Source organism: Capricornis sumatraensis, chromosome 9 (genome assembly GCF_032405125.1).
Source record: "Capricornis sumatraensis isolate serow.1 chromosome 9, serow.2, whole genome shotgun sequence".
Taxonomy (NCBI): Eukaryota; Metazoa; Chordata; class Mammalia; order Artiodactyla; family Bovidae; genus Capricornis; species Capricornis sumatraensis.
The window spans coordinates 43,373,880-43,389,042 of record NC_091077.1 but is presented as its reverse complement, the minus strand read 5'-3'; the positions used below and the strand labels follow the sequence as shown (position 1 = coordinate 43,389,042).

The window sequence follows — 15,163 nt, the reverse complement described above, 5'->3', positions numbered from 1 at the left end:
CCATGGACCAGAGTCAGGGGAACTCACTACCTGCCTGCCCTTTCTGCCTCAGGCCAGCCTGTCCCAGGGCACCTGGGGGTCCACTCCATGGTCACCTCCAGCCAGGACCAACAAATGGAATGACCAGGCCAGGGGTCCCTGGTTCCCCTTCTCCCAGTGGGCTGGGAACCCCTGCCCCATCCATCCATTCTGTTTCCTTCCCAAAGTCACAGGCGACAGCAAGGAATAAATTAAATTAGAAACTCAAGTCTTTCCGATCCAACCATGAAGAATACACTAAAAACAAAACAAAACAAAAATCCAACATTGCCAAGAGGTCCCCTGGTTCACCAGGGCCTCCAGACAAGACAGCGTGGCCACGAGCTGGGCGGACAACCAGCCTCTTGGGCACGGGTTGGGGGCGCCTTGGCTGCCCCTGCCCCGGCCAGCCTGGGACATGTGGACAGCCCCACCTCACAGAGCAGCACCAGTGGCGGGAGGAGCGGCGTCTCTATTTGGTCTCAGAGGCGGGCCATTGAGGTGGAGCCAGGGTCCTGTGGCGGGCTAGGAGCCCAGGAGGGTCCACAGCACAGGGACAGTGCTGAGGAAGAGCTGGCAGCTGCCCAGGCCACTGCAGGAGTTATTGCTGGTGAAGATGGGCTCGGGGGCCTCATACAGAGTCTCGTCTGTAGGGGGACAAAGAGCCAGGGTGGTCAGTGGCAGGCCCATCCACCCCCACCCTGCTTCCCAGACCTCAAGACCCAATGTTGCTAAACACCTTTTTCAGGACATCCCTGGCAGTGGTTAGGACTCCAGGTTTTCACTGCAGAGGGCACGGGTTTGATCCTTGATTGGGGAACTAAGATTGCACATGGTGCACAGTGCAGCCAAAAACAAAATAAAATCAAACAGCAAAAATTAAAAAACAGTGTAACCAGATGATTGACCTGAGATCATGACCCTGCTCTAAGGGATCTATGTCCCTGTACCTCTGGGGCAACACCTCCAATACAAAGTGTGGCAACCAGCAGGAGCCCAGTAAATGTGCCTGGAGGCGGGTGAAGTGGTGAGGCCATGGGAATCCCCCTTCCCTCTGAGTATCAGGATGTTTCAAGAGCTCAGAACATGGGTATTCTAGAGAACTTTCCTGAAGTCCACTCTGGGTACACAGGGCTTCAGCCTCAGGGAGGCCCAGCTGCAGACTTCAACCTTCATTCTTTCTTAAATTTATTTGTTTTTGGTTGCACTGGGTCTTCACTGCTGCACACAGGCTTTCTCTAGTTGCAGCAGACGGGGGATATTCTTCATTGCGTTGTGTGGGCTTCTCATTTTGGCTCCTTCTCTTCTTGCTGCCGAGCACAGGCTCTAGGGACATAGGCTTCAATAGCTGTGGTACATAGGCTTAGTTGCTCTGCAGCATGTGGGATGTTCCCAGATGAGGGATCGAACCCATGCCCTCTGCACTGGCAGGAGGATTCTTAACCACTAGACCACCAGGGAAGCCCCCAAACTTCATTCTTGAAGGTCTGACATGGCCCCATTTGCAGGGCCAGTCCCAGCCATTGGTGAGGCTGTGGGACTCCCTAGGGTATGCTGTCACCACCTCCTTCCTGATTCCACTGACCACTCAGTGGGTTCTGTGAGTTGAGGACCCCATTGACCCCCAAGCACTTACTGGTTGGCCTCACATAAACCTTCAGTCGCAGGCAGGGTCGGTCCACAGCATTGGGCGGTGTGGCAGCTGGAAGAGAGGGGTTGGGGATTAGTAGGGCAGGGGACTCTTGGTGCCTGGGACCTCTTGGGACTGCATCTTCTTCCCCATGCCCGTGACCCAAGCCTGACCCCAGGTAGGGGAATCCACACATAAAACTCCTCACCATACATCAAAGGCCTAGACATAATGCCCATGAGTTCCCAGAAGTCTTCTTGCATGCTCCCTTTACCCCTCACTTCGCTGACTCCTAACCCCAGAGATGGGGGTGGGGTGTCTATGTCTGACTCCATCTTACCCCAGGGCAGCACAGGGCAAGGTTCAAAGGTGATGAATAAAAATGTGTGTTTTCAATGAGCAAATAAAGGGAATCCCCTGGTGGTCCAGGACTTCGATCCTTTATCAGAGAACTAAGATCTCACATGCCACACAGTGCAGCCAAAACTAAAACAAAACAAAATCAAATAGCAAAAAACCCCACAAACAAACAAATGATTGACGTGAGATCAAATCCCTGCTGTTAGGGATCTGCGATGTTGGCAAGTCACCCCCTATCTAGGCCTCATGTGGCCCAAGGTAGGTGCTTTGGTGTGCGTGCACACTCAGTAGTGTCCCACTCTTTGTGATCCCATGAACTGTAGTCCACCAGGCTCCTCTGTCCATGGGATTCTCCAGGCAGGGATACTGGAGTGGGTTGTCATGCCCTCTTCCAGGGGACCTTCCCGACTCAGGGATCGAACCCACATCTCTTGCGTCTCCTGTATTGGCAGTCAGATTTATTATCACCATGTCACCAGGGAAGCCCCAGCTGGGTGACTGCCTGAGCCCACTAGGCCTGGGAAGGAAGCAGCATCCGGCCTCCCTTGGACAGTGACCCACAAGGCCCGGGGTCACTTGGAGGTTGAAGTGCATTGAGTCCTCACACCTAAAATTCCACCATAGGGCTCCCTGCTTCTTGGTCCACTTGGGGGCCAGGGGAGGTCCAAGAGCACTGGCCATGAGTCAGGAAAGAGGGGCTTGGGGGCCAGGCTAGGGACAGGGAGGGAGGCCTGGGGCTCCGTGGGTGGCAGACTTCACACAGGTGAACAGGTGCAGGCACCACATGGCTGTGGCCAGGCCCGTCCCCGCCTGTGTTCTTGGCCGGTCCTCTTTGTGGCTGTCACCTCTGCCTGCCCCCCAGAAGTCCCTCGTGCTGGGAGATGAAGATAAAAAGCACGTAATAAAAATAACATTCGTCACAGAGATAGGACGAATAATTACAATAATTATCTTTATGAAACTCCCATCTCGGAAAGAAAAATGTAATTTTTCTTACATTACAGGGACTTAATTTAAACACCTTCTTCCCCTCCCCCACCCTCTTCTTCCCTGAATTAAAAGGAAAAAATCCAAATAGAGCAGAGAAAGGAGGAAATGGAGCCTCGTAGAGTTTAATTTGACTCAGCGGGAACTAGGGTGGTGAGGCACTGGGTCCCTCCCAGAAGCCTGGGGCGGGAGTTGGGTTAGGGGGTGGGGGGGCAGGCCCCCTCCCCACCTGCTCCCCATCAGCCTCCAGGACGCTGAGAAATGGGGCCGCACAGCCCCTCAGAGCCACCACCTTGGGCCCAGGTGGGTTTCCTGGGCCCCCATCTTGGCAGGGGCTATGGGGGACCCTCTCATTCTCAGATTCTCAGAGACTAGGGGCTGCTGAGGCTTGGCTACTGCGAACTTGAAGCCTGGGCACACTCTGCCACGCCAGGCCCTGCCTTTGGCATTTGGTGGGGGAGGAGGAAGAAGGGGCCCCTCGGGAGGCCCTAACCCCAGCAGAGGCGGGGACAGTTTACCTGCTCGCCCCCCCAGGCCTACAGCGCGGCATGAATGCCCAGTGGACCTGGACCAAGGCTGCCTCCGACCTTGAAACGCCTCCACACTCCTCTGGGAATCTGGGCTCTCGGGTGCGAGGGGGAGAGACGGGGTGGGGGGGGCGGTGGCGAGGGGGGGTGGCGGGGGGGGGGGGCGAGGGGGTAGGCTTAGGAGATGCCCGCCCGGTTCACGGTGTGTCCTCCATCCCTCCTCCCCGACAGGAGTAGGCAGGCCTAGTTTCTGGCTTCAGTGCAACATGGGGTGGGCCCCCCTGGTCTCAGGGTAAGACAAATTGACCGTGGGGCCACTGGCTCAGCGGCCTAGATAGAGGCTGACCCGCAGGCCAGGCCGAGGGGGCGAGGATGGAGACCAGAGGCCCCGGCAGAGGAAGGAGGAGGGATGGGGAGGGGAGAGGGGGGAGGAGGAGGGAGCCCGCCCCTACTCACAGATGTAGTAGTACTCGTGGCCCGGGCGGAACTCGAAGCCCAGAGAGAAGGGCGTGAAGAGCTGGAACTTCTCGGAGAACTTGAGCGGGCCCCCGGGCGCCGCGGGACGGTTGCACTCCCAGCGCTTGAAGCCGCGCTGCCTGTGGTCGCAGGAGGCGTGGCCTTCGCCGTTGACCATGTACAGCACATAGTGCTCCATGCGCTCGGCCGGCGGCAGCGGCGCCCCGTAGTGTGGGCAGTAAATGTCCAGGTAGTCGTTGATGCTCACCTCTACGGTGTAGCCGCCGCCGTCGTCCGCCGCGCCCGCGTGGAACCTGGGGGCGGGGCCGGCGGTCAGTGCGGGGGACGGGGGCTCAGGGATGCGGAGCAGGGGCCGGGAGTAGGGTGACGGGTTAGTGCAGGAGAAAAGGGAAAGTTAACGGATGGGGTAAATGGGGAGGGGTCATTGGTCAGCGCAGGGAAGGGGCGGGGCCTGGGGATGGGGAGCCCGGGGAGGGTGTGGAGTTGATGGGTCAGTGCAGGAGACAAGCGCAGAGTCAGCGAAAGGGTAAATGGCGAGGGGTCACTGGTCAGCATAGGGGGATGGGGAACCCTGGGAGGGTGTGTGGGTGATGGGTCAGTGCAGGGGAAAAGAGTAAGTCAGAGATGGGGGAAGGGCGAGGGGTTGTGTGTAGGGGGGACACACTGCCCACAGTCAGGTGCCAGGGTCTGAGCCCATGGTCTCCTGCCTGGTACAACAACCCTGCCACACCAAGGCCAGAGCAGGCGCCTGGAGACCTAGACTAGCCCTGAGCCCCAGGCCCACAGTGAGGTTTGTCCCAGGGAAGAGGGCCTGCCCCCAGGCATTCTGGGTAACCACATGCACCCAAGCAGGCGCCCTGTGACTCACAGCCCCCCAGACCCCCAGTTCCCTGCAGAATCCACATCTGGGCCCTTCAGCCACACAGGCCTGGCACAAGATATCCCCCCCACCAGGAAGTCCCACTCCAAAAGCTTTAACTGCTTGACTTCAATGCCCCCTCCTCCAGGCAGCCCTCCATGCCATCCCCAGAGACAGCCTCCTGTTTTCCTTCTGCAGATCTGCCTGCCAAGAAGACCCAGGGTACCTGGGACACAGGTCAGTTATCCCTGCCTCTCTGAGACAGGCGGGGCTTGACATGAAGGATGCTCAGACACCCCCATCCCTCAGTCCAACTCAGGGGTGCCCTGGGTTTGATCCCCCCTCAGCCCCACCCCTTCCACCCTGAGTGACATTCTTCGTCCTCCCTCCAGAGCCTCCAAAATCTGGCAGCTACCCCACAACTCCCTGATTCCCCACCCTGATGCCTTAGCCCACCAGCTCTGCCTCCCAGCCTTGGCCCTGGAGGTCTCCTCAGCTGTCACAGAGCCTGTACCCCTTTCCTTGGGGGGCCCCTTGACCCAGCCTCATCAGGCAAGGATGGAGGTCAGCTGAGCGAGGGACAGGGAGCTCCCCTTCCATCAATGCCTCCGGCTACAGCGCCAGGAGCCCTTAGATCTCCGGGACGCAGTCCCCCGGGTCCCTGTCATGTAAACGCGGCCTGGACCGAGGGGGGACAAGGGGGCCTCCCAAGAGGGATTATTAGCACATAAAAGGCCTGGCAGCGGAGGGTTGGGGGCAGGCTCCCCACCTCCTCCCTCCTCACACCAGCAGGGAAACTGAGGCCTGGTGAGGGGCGGTGGCAGCGAGGGAGGGCGAGGCCACTGGGGCCCCGGCCCCGCCGCTGCCTCTGTGCCCATGTGCCAGCCGCCCTGGACCGCGGAAGGGAGCAAGGCGGCCCTCATACCAGGAGCACTAACTGGCACAGCTGGCACCTGAGGGGGCAGCTGGATGATCAGATGGCATTGGCTGGCCCCCCGCTACCCTGAGACTGTGTCGGGGGGGGCGAGAGCTCCGGGGAACTTCGAGCTGGGAAGAAGGCAGGCAGGGGACCGGCCCATGGTGCCTCAGTTTCCCCACCCATCAGGAGGGACCCCGGATGATGATATCAAGTCTGTGGCTGAAGTCAAGGTTCAGAGAATTTCAGGTCAGGGAGTAGGGGGAGTGGATTCACTCCCAGCCCTTCCCTGCTGCACGGGGTTCACCCAGGAATAGGGTGCCCACTTCCTCCCGCAGAAATGGGAAGGCCTTTGCAGAATAAATGTGTCTGGCAGTGCAGGTCCGTTGGGGGCTGAGAAACCTCATCTTGTTCCAACCCAGGATGGAGCCCAGCTGGGTCTTGCCTTCTCTTCTCAAAGACTCAGTTTCCAACTCTGTCATGGAGATGGTCCCTGAGGCGGATGGGAGAACTTCAGCTGTGCACACAGCAGGCACCCCATAGATGCAGGGCAGCCCTGAGTGGGGCTGGGAGCCTGCCCATCCCATGGGCCGCTCTGTGGCTGGCCGGGCACAGGCGTCTCATTGACCAGCCATGTCCTCTGGCCCCTTGGGCACGATCAATGCAGAAGCTGCTCCAGGCTTTTTGAAAAGTCATTTTCGCTCCTTCCCGGCCCCATTGAAAGCCCAATTGATCAACTGATCGATGACAGCCATGGCCCAGCAGCTGCCCAGGGACCCATCCTCACCCCAGCAGGCCCTGCGGGGAGGGTGTGACAGGGAGCCGTAGGCAGAGGTGGGGGAGTCCTGGTCCTGGCCTCTGGGCCTGTTTCCCCTCTTGTCCCTGGCTTGATGTCAGGGATGTCCGTTCAGCCTGAAAGAGACTGTGACTCCAAGCAGGGCACTTCTGGAGAAAAGGTGGGTTGCACTGTCTCCCCTTTCTCCTGCCTGACTTTCCCCATCATGCTGGCCTTCCTCCCCTCTTGACACCAGCACCATCAGGTCCCCCCAGCTCACCTTCATTAGAATATCAGCGGCCAAGGCTGCTTTGCTGGGTCAGAGGCTGGGTCAGGTCCCACTTGGGGCCCCCAAAATCCAGGACTCACTTTTCTGAGAGTCCATCAGACCTCGCCATCCACTGGCTCAAAGCCTTCTATTGGCTCCCCATCACTCAGAACAAAATCCACAGTCCTCCCAGGCTCATGGGGCCTCATATGGCCCCACCCCCAACCTCATCGCCCCATGACTTCCCCAGCTCACTCCCTTCCAGCCATGCCAGCCTCGGGGCTGCTCCTGTTCCTGTCCCAGGGCCATTGCACACACTGTTCCCTCAGCCTGACAAGCCTTCCCCTACTTTCCCCAGCTCATCTCTTTTGGACATCATTATATTTATACCATTACACAGTCCACTGTCTGCCTTCCGGGGGTCAGCCTCCTTCTCTGTACCTTGCTTGGTGGCCAGCATGAGCCCAGTATACAGTGGTGCTCAATACATGTTTGTTAGTCGGTCAAAGGCCAAACGCTCGAGGTCTTTGAGGTGATAAAGTCATGGGGAGCAGAAAGCTGCCTCAAGGTGGGGAAACCAGGACCCCAGGCAGGCGGATCCCAGGAGAAGCCCCAACACCCACCCCCACCCCTGAGCTCTGGGAGCCAAAATGGACATTTTTCTCCCTTCCCTGCTATAAAGTAGCCACGGCCTTGCATTGGCATGCCCAGTTCCAAGTTGACGCCTCGCCCCTGCTCAGGGTAGCATCAAGGCAGGGGAGATGGACCCCACCCCAAGCTGAGCCTGGTGAGAGCAAGACAAAGCCTTCATTTCCTCCACCAGTGCCGAGGCCTGATATGCAAATGATCCCTGGGAGCAGTAGATACAGATCGAAATTCTCACTAAGGGGTTAATGACTGACTTGGGATGGTTCCCAGACACAGGGCTCCCTGAGGCTTCAGACCTCCCCGCCCCCAAACTCTACACCTTCTCCCCCAGTGGTTCACCCTGCCCGCCCCCTGCCAATGTCCACCCTGCAGGCAGCCACTCCAACCCCACCTACCACCCCTTCCTCTGGCAACCACCCGGCCTGCAGCTAATTAGCTCCAGTCAGGCGACAGTCAAGTCATTAGATGCTAACAGCACAGAAACTAATTAGAAGTCTCACCCAAAATGGGAGTGGGGTGCTGGGCTGCCTTCCCAACCTGGAAACTGAGGCAGGGGTGGGCAGGCGGGGGAGTCTGTCCCCTTCACTCTCCGACTCTCTGTCTCTTGCCTCCCTGGTCTGAGCCATTTCACAGCTCCTACTAAAGGGCTCAGAGATGCCAATGAAGACTCCAGCAAAGAGACACCCAGGCCTGCCCAAATGGACAGCAGGGCTCCCAAAGGCCAAGGCTGGGACCTCACTGAAAATTAGGGCCTCGAAACTTCCCTGGAGATCCGGTGGCTAAGACTCCATGCTCCCAATGCAAGGGGCCTGGGTTCCATCCCAGGTCAGGGAACTAAATCCCACGTGCTACAAAGAAGCTCGAAGAGCCCGCATGCTGCAACCAACACCTGGCACAGCCAAATAAATATATAAGAAAAGGCTTTAAAGAAAAAGGAAAGAAAATCATGGCCTTACGATAGTGCAGCATCAGCCAAGAAAGGACGATTATGGCCTTGTGGGTGCAGGGTAAACTGAGGCACAGGCCCCACCATGAGAAGCAGGAGGTGAAACAAATGGGGCGGGGTGGGGGGGAAGGTGAGGGAAGGGCCGCAGGGTCAGCCCACACCCCCCCGGGCCTTGGTCTCAGGCAGGAGGCCTGGGTGCCCAGTTCACGGGGCATACCTGCCTGGGTCACCTCGCCCTCCTCAGCCCCCACCGTGTGTATGGTGTCTCCGCACTCCTCAGCCAGCCCCAGACGTACATGCCTCTCAGAGGTGGTCCCCCCACTGGACATAACTTCCTCCTGGCCATGGGTAAATCACTTTCCCTAGGTCCATAAAATGGGGGCATAATGGGGAGCCCGACCCATGAAGCAGACAGGCGAGATGAGGGGGTGTGTGGCCGGGGTGGCAAACAGAGCTCCTTGAAGGCAAGACCCCACATGGGAGTGGGTATGGGGGTGAGCCTCGACCAGGGCCAGCCCACAGAGCTCGGAGTCTGGATTGTGTGCTCCAAGCTCTCAGCTGTGTGTCCACAATGGGGCAGCATAAAGGTGGCTGTGCCCTTCCTTGCCTGGCCCACTGGGCAGGGGACACAGTCGAGCCCTCCTTTTGGAACTGTCCACCACAGATAATTTCCCCAAAGCAATGCCAGGGGGATGAGGGTTGAGGCTGGTCCGTGCTGGGTGCCTTGGTGAGGGGAGGGGACCTGCTGTCGAGGCAGGACCCTGCACTGGGCTTGGCTCAGGGGCTGCAGAACGAGCCATCGAACCTGCAGGAACCCTGCCTCCCATTCACACACCTGCGCATCCCAAGTTCAGCCACCTCTGCACCTGCGGCCTCGAGGGACCCATGACCCTCAGGGGACATCTGCTGAGGGCCCCTGAGGTCAGAGATGGCTCCCCCTTCCCCGGGTCCAGCTCCCAGGCAGGCTAGAGGCCAGTCCCTCCCCTTCCCCCAGTCCTCAGCTCAGCTGCTGCCTCAGTTTCCTCTGCACACTGAGCTGCCCAGGGTGGGGGTGAGAGGCAGTTGTCCACCGTGGGGAGGGACCAAGGCTGGGGAAAGGGAGCCTGTGGATCCCAGCCTCAGAGCCCAGGCTGCCAGCATGTGGGGGCGCCTCAGAACTGGCCCCCCCGACCCCAGCACTGCGGTTCCCACCCTGCACAACCACCTGAACCTCGCTGCTGCTGCAGATACACTGCGGGCCTGTCTGGAGCCTCCCTGGCCTCCGTTTCCCCTCCGCGTCGGGGGCCTCTGGTCCCTTGGGGTCACATCCATGCCTCGTCCATCCACACCAGGCCCGCCCTGCTGCCACCCACAGAGGGACACAGCCCGCCACCCCACTTCACAGAGGAAACATGACTCAGGGGGCTCTGAGCAGTCAAGCCACTAGCCCAAGGGCTTCCCAGATCCCCAAGTCTGAGTTCCAGCCCTCCATGGCCCCCCAGACCACACCCTCGGACCCCAAAACTCCCAGGTCCATGGGTCCTCACTCTCTAAGTCCCCCTTAAGTCGAGTGGATGAGCTTCTTTCAAACAAAACAAAAAAGCCTCATGCGGCAAAATATGGCATCGCCCCCTTCAAAGCCGGTTCCCTGGAGGCCTGGGCAAGGCTGGCAAGCACCAGGGGTGCCCAACACCCCCTCAGGGAGGACATAGTCCTAGTCACTATCTTCCCCCTGGTCATTTGAGATGGGAACACGGCCGCTGCCCACACCCAAGGGCAATCAGGCAGCCAGTCAGGGTCTGCACCACTGGGTCCACCCAGGCTGCAGACTTCCAACCAGGTGGAGAACTCAGGGACAGGAGGGTCCCTGCCAGTGCCAGCTCTGAATCTCGATGGCCCCTCTGCACCATGGGCAGCAAGGAGCCCAGCCCACAGGACCCGGAGACATACCCCCAGCAGGGACCCACCTGGGCTGGAGGAGGGGGTGGAGGAGCAGTCAGGTGGGCACGGAGGGCAAGCTGTGATCACCGCCCTCTGGTGTGGGCTGTCAGCCCCCGCACCGGGGCCCTCAGAGCCAGGCCGTACATACAGACACATGTGTGCGCGCCATGAAGACATTCCAGAGACACGCGTGCAGCCCACATACAGACACACCTTCTCCCCAGGTGTTGATCTGCATGCACAGATACACACGCACACTCCACACCCAGACACACTGCTGCAAACATGCATGCTCCCTGCACACATGTGTTCTCCAGGCACACACATGCGGAAACGTGTGCAGACACACAGGGCCAGGGCTGCCAAACACACGTAGGCACTTGAGTGTCTGTGTGGCAGTGGGGGTGGGCAGTGTGTGTGCTCCATACACACAGCTGTGCACCTCCCAGGACTCAGGACTCCTGAACAGCATGGGAAAGAACACACGGCTATAGGGTGGACATGCCCTGCAGCCCAGTGAGCCTCCGAGGTGTCCCTGCACCCCCGCAGCCCCAGAAGCAGCCCGCCAGGATGCCCGGCCCAGGCCAATCCGGCCACAGACAGGCCCAGAGACACCCGGCAGCCAGACCCACAGTGCCCAGCTCAGGCGGGGACCAGACGGATAGACGGCTGAACAGCCGGCCAGTGAGGGTGCAGGGGTCCATGGCTGGACCCAGTCTCCACCCTTCAGCGGCGGTGGAGGTGGGTGCGGGGCTCCCTGGCAGTGTTGGCCAGCCTCGTGTTCACAGGAAATCCACGGCACAGCAGGAGAACGCAATTGGGGAAACACAGCCACACACTCATTACCTCGGCGCAGGTACAGGCCAGCCAAGCAAGGGTGGCCAGCCTCACTGCAGCACTGCCTGGGCCTGGTGGTCCTCCACCAGCCCACATGCATCCCCGTGGCTCCTCTGCTGCCTGACAGTACCCCACTTGAGGCAGCCCAGCCCTGGCTCGGTCCCCTTCCCAACGCACGGTGCCTATTGTGTGTGCCCCCCTCTTTCTGCACAGCCTGTCCCTGCGTTTCCTGGCTCCTCTGTTGGCCGCCGCCACCAGTCTCCCTGTTTCGACCCCACTCTCCCCTGTCCCCACACAGGCCTGTCTCTCGTCTCTTCTCGAGGCACTGTCTCCCATATCAGGCCCACCCACCGACTTCACATCTCTCCCTGCACCCTGGCAGCTGCCCCCGCGACTGGGCACCCTCAGGAAATGTCCGTTCCGGGTGCCCCCAGAGCCTGAGGCTGGGCAGCAACCTCCTCCTGTGCCCGGCACTCACCCAGTCACTGGACACAGATTCCACTCCGGGCACCCCAGTATACCCAACCTCCCAAGGAGGCCACCCGTTAGCAGAGATTCCCAACCGTGGTGGTGAATGGAGCCCTAATTCTTGACCCAACCGGGGTTCCCAGGAGAAGGGCTTCTGGGACCCCGGGCCCTGCTGCAGGAAGTCGGGGAGGTCACCTCCCACCCAGGACTCCCCAAGCAGGAGGAGGCAGAGGAGAGGCCAGCCCTGACCACCAGGGTCTGTGCTGGACAGTGAGGCTGTCCTTTCGGGCGGCTGGTCAGAGAGAGCTGTCGGGTCAGCAACAGGAGGCGGCTGAGCGGCTGGACAGAGCCGGCCTCAGAGGCTGCCTCCTTCCCAGCCGGCATCCCGCCTGCAGCCCTGTGGCAGGTGGGGCAGCAACTAGACCCTGCAACCCCCTTCCGTCCCCGTCCCCATTGGAAGCTCCTGGCGGGTCTGGTGTTTGCTAGAACAAAGGACAGGCCATGTTGGGACGGGATTCTGAGGCTGAAACCAAAAACTTGGGCTGGGGAAACGCTGCCCGCTGGGCTCCCGGCTCCCTGCTCCCTGCTCGGCAGGGAAGAACCGTAATCAAACCCACATGTGACCAGTGGGGCGGGTGGTGCAGGGAACCTGCTCCACAGCAGCCCGGCCGTCCCTCCTCGACCCCGGTTCTCTGCCCTCAGCCCTGGGGCTGACCCCACAACCAGGCAAATGAGGGGGGTGTCTGCGTGGGCTCCCTGCCCCGACCTGGGACACAGGCTGCCCTGGTCCCAGTGCTGGCCGAAAGACAGTCCTTTATGCAACTTTCTGCAGAAGGACCGAGGACAGCAGGGGACGGCGAGGGGATGGCAGGGTACCGCTGGCTTGGAAAGCAGGCAGTTTGGTTGGCGCTTGAAAACCGAAAGAAAGTGACTGCAGGCAGAGGATCAGGGGGCAGGGAAGCGGGCGCCCCTGCCCCCACGAGCAGCCCAGCTGGCCTGGATATGACTGTGACCCTGACGGTGGGGCAGACCGGGAGCTGTAGGACCCTAGATCCCATCTTCCATGGGACCCCCAGCCCACTCCCTCCTCCCAGACCCCAGATGGTCCAAGGCTTCCACTACTGACCAGGATGTGGTCAGTCCCCAGCAAACTTTTCTCGCTCGAGTAGCAGGGGCTCCCGCTGCCCCCAGACCGTACTCAGTACCCGACCTAGAGGAGGTCTGCAGGCAGGCGGGTGGGGCACCTGGGTCCTAGCCCCAGCTCTGCTCCCCTCACCGTGACCTTGAGCCAGCTGCTTGGCCCCTCCACACCTCAGTTTCCCAGTCAGTGCGAGGAGAACAGCGGAGGACACTGCCTGATCAGGACTCTGGGGACAGACCCCGAGCCTCCTCCATGCCTCAGTCTCTCCGTCCCTTTGAAACCCCGGACCAGGGACCCCCTGGAGCAAATGTGGACACTGGTCCACGGGGAGGGACATTCGAACTTCCCCAAGTTCATCTGGGGAGCTTCCGACAGAACGCGCCTGAGGAACCCTCCCCTGCCGGGCCACGGTCCCCCACCTCAGTCCCTCACCTCTGGGCGCGGCTCAGTGACAAGATTCCTGGGCATTCCCACCAACTCTAAAGCTATCGGAGGTCCCGGAGAGACCTGAGCATTGGGTCCCCCAAGACCGGGGAGGGAACTCAGGGCCAAACGGCTTCTAAGGGTGCCAGAGGGCATCCCCAAACTCCTGGGCCGGCGGCGCTCAGAGACATGCAGGGCGCCAAGTCTCCCAAACCTGTAGGCGGAGGGGCGCCCCGGGGGGAGATGCACGCAGAGTGAGTCCCCCAAACTCCGGTGGCCGGAACTCCCTGGAGGCTCCCGTGGGAAACGGGCGCCCCCACTACTGGGGGCAGCGCGCACGGGCGCCCCGAGCCCGGGGTGGGAGGCCAGACTGGGGTGGGGGAGTCCGGGGTCTCCCGGCGCGCGGACCCGCCCGCGGCCGCGCTCACCTGGGGTTGCTGCGGTTCCAGTAGACGGCGTAGCGGTCCGAGTTGGCGCGGGCGGCGTCCTCGCCGTGCGCGAAGGGCGGCGGCGGCAGCGGCAGCAGCAGTAGCAGCAGCGGCAGCAGCGGGCGCTGCGCGGGCGCCATGGCCCCGGTCCGGCCGCCGCGCTCGCCTGGCCGCCGCCTGCCAGCCGTCTCCGCCTCCTCCTCCGCCGCCGAGCGGGCGGGCGCGGGGCGGGCGGGAGGAGGGCGCGCCGGCGCTTGGAGATCCCCGGCCGCCCCCGCCTGAGCGCGCGCGACCTCGGGCGCCGAGAAGTCAGGCGGCGGCGGGCGGGGCGCCGGGGTCGCCCCGGGCGCCGGCCCGGCCGCGCAGACACTAAGAGCGCGGGCCGTCACCACCGCACCCGCCGGGGAGGGGCCGGGGCTCCGGCCTTTGTCCCGCCCGATCGCCGGGAGGGCCGCGGGCGCCCCCTCCTGCCGTGCCCCGGCCACGCGGGGCTTGGGCGGGGGGCTGCAGCCCCAACCGCGCCCCGACCTCCCCATCCCCCTGACCCGCCCAGACCGTCCGGGAGGCCTCCCCCAGTCGGGCTGCTTGCACCCTCTGCCCCAGGTCCTGCCGCCTGTCACCCCAACTCTGTGGGGCTCTGAGTGCACCTTCGTCATCATGGGGGCCAAACCCAGGGTCGCCGAGTTGTTCTCCACCACCTCCATTCAAGCCAGCAATCTGGTCTGCAGAGTTAACCCGGCAAAGGCAACAGGAGACCCAGAAATGGCTCACCGCCCTGTGCCCTCCCACACTCAAACCCGGACCCCAGAATCCTAACCCAGCCTCCCCCAACACCGAGCCACCCTGTCCAGCCTGGTGAAGGGTTTTGCAGTCTCACTGCCCAAAATGGGAAGTCAGCGGCTGCTGCTGCCTCCCTGCAGGTCCCCCAGGACCCACCCCCCTCACCGGGGTGGTCAATTCTCACGGAGTCTGTCTCCTCATCTAGGAAAGGAAACAGAAATCCTGACCTCAGCCACGAAGGGTACCAGGGATAGCAGGTGGGTACCCAGTACACCCAGCAGCCCAGACTGGGGTCCAGGCCAGCAGGAGGTGGGAGGACAGGGAGTCTGACCAGGGCAAAGGGCAGGAAGGGTGTCTGGCAAGAGGGTGGAGCAGAGGGCTAGAGTGCTTGACCCATTTGGGGCACTCAAAGTGATCACTCCTGGGTGTGGGGAACAAGTTGGTTGCGAGGAAGCTGACTGTGGGCCAGGAACTGGGGTCCTGTTCATTTCTGCTCTTATTCTCCCTCACCAGACTCTGAGTTTGTGAAGGTACACTGTCAACCAAGTGCTGGCTGTAAAGTGTCAGCAGTGCCCCGCCAGGTTCTACCTCTCTGGACTTGTTTCTCTCTTCCAGGCCTGGCCTGGCGTAGTCTGGAAGCCTAGAGCTGAAAGGTCATGCGTGAGGGATTATCAGAACTCCTTGCAGAAAACTCACTCGAGCGGACAGAGCTTCACCACAGCCAGGTGGGGATCGTAAATGCATTTCGGATGTGC

The 15,163-nt window shown here is 61.2% G+C and overlaps 1 protein-coding gene across 1 annotated transcript; it reads right to left on the bottom strand.

Annotated features, from left to right (window-relative positions):
- Positions 1-543: 543 nt before the first annotated feature.
- Positions 544-13,768, bottom strand: EFNA2 (ephrin A2). The gene is made up of 4 exons (XM_068979395.1): positions 13,629-13,768; positions 3,979-4,292; positions 1,655-1,720; positions 544-665 (listed from the first exon to the last, which is right to left on the bottom strand). The coding sequence occupies exons 1-4, from the start codon at positions 13,766-13,768 to the stop codon at positions 544-546; spliced, it is 642 nt and encodes a 213-aa protein (XP_068835496.1).
- Positions 13,769-15,163: the final 1,395 nt, after the last annotated feature.

Coding starts and splice junctions, on each gene's coding strand:
- EFNA2 (XM_068979395.1), bottom strand. CDS start 13,768: ATGGCGCCCGCGCAGCGCCCGCTGCTGCCGCTGCTGCTACTGCTGCTG. Junction 1,721..3,978: donor CCACGAGTACTACTACATCT/GTGAGTAGGGGC, acceptor CCTCTCTTCCAG/CTGCCACACCGCCCAATGCT. Junction 666..1,654: donor GGTTTATGTGAGGCCAACCA/GTAAGTGCTTGG, acceptor GTCCCCCTACAG/ACGAGACTCTGTATGAGGCC.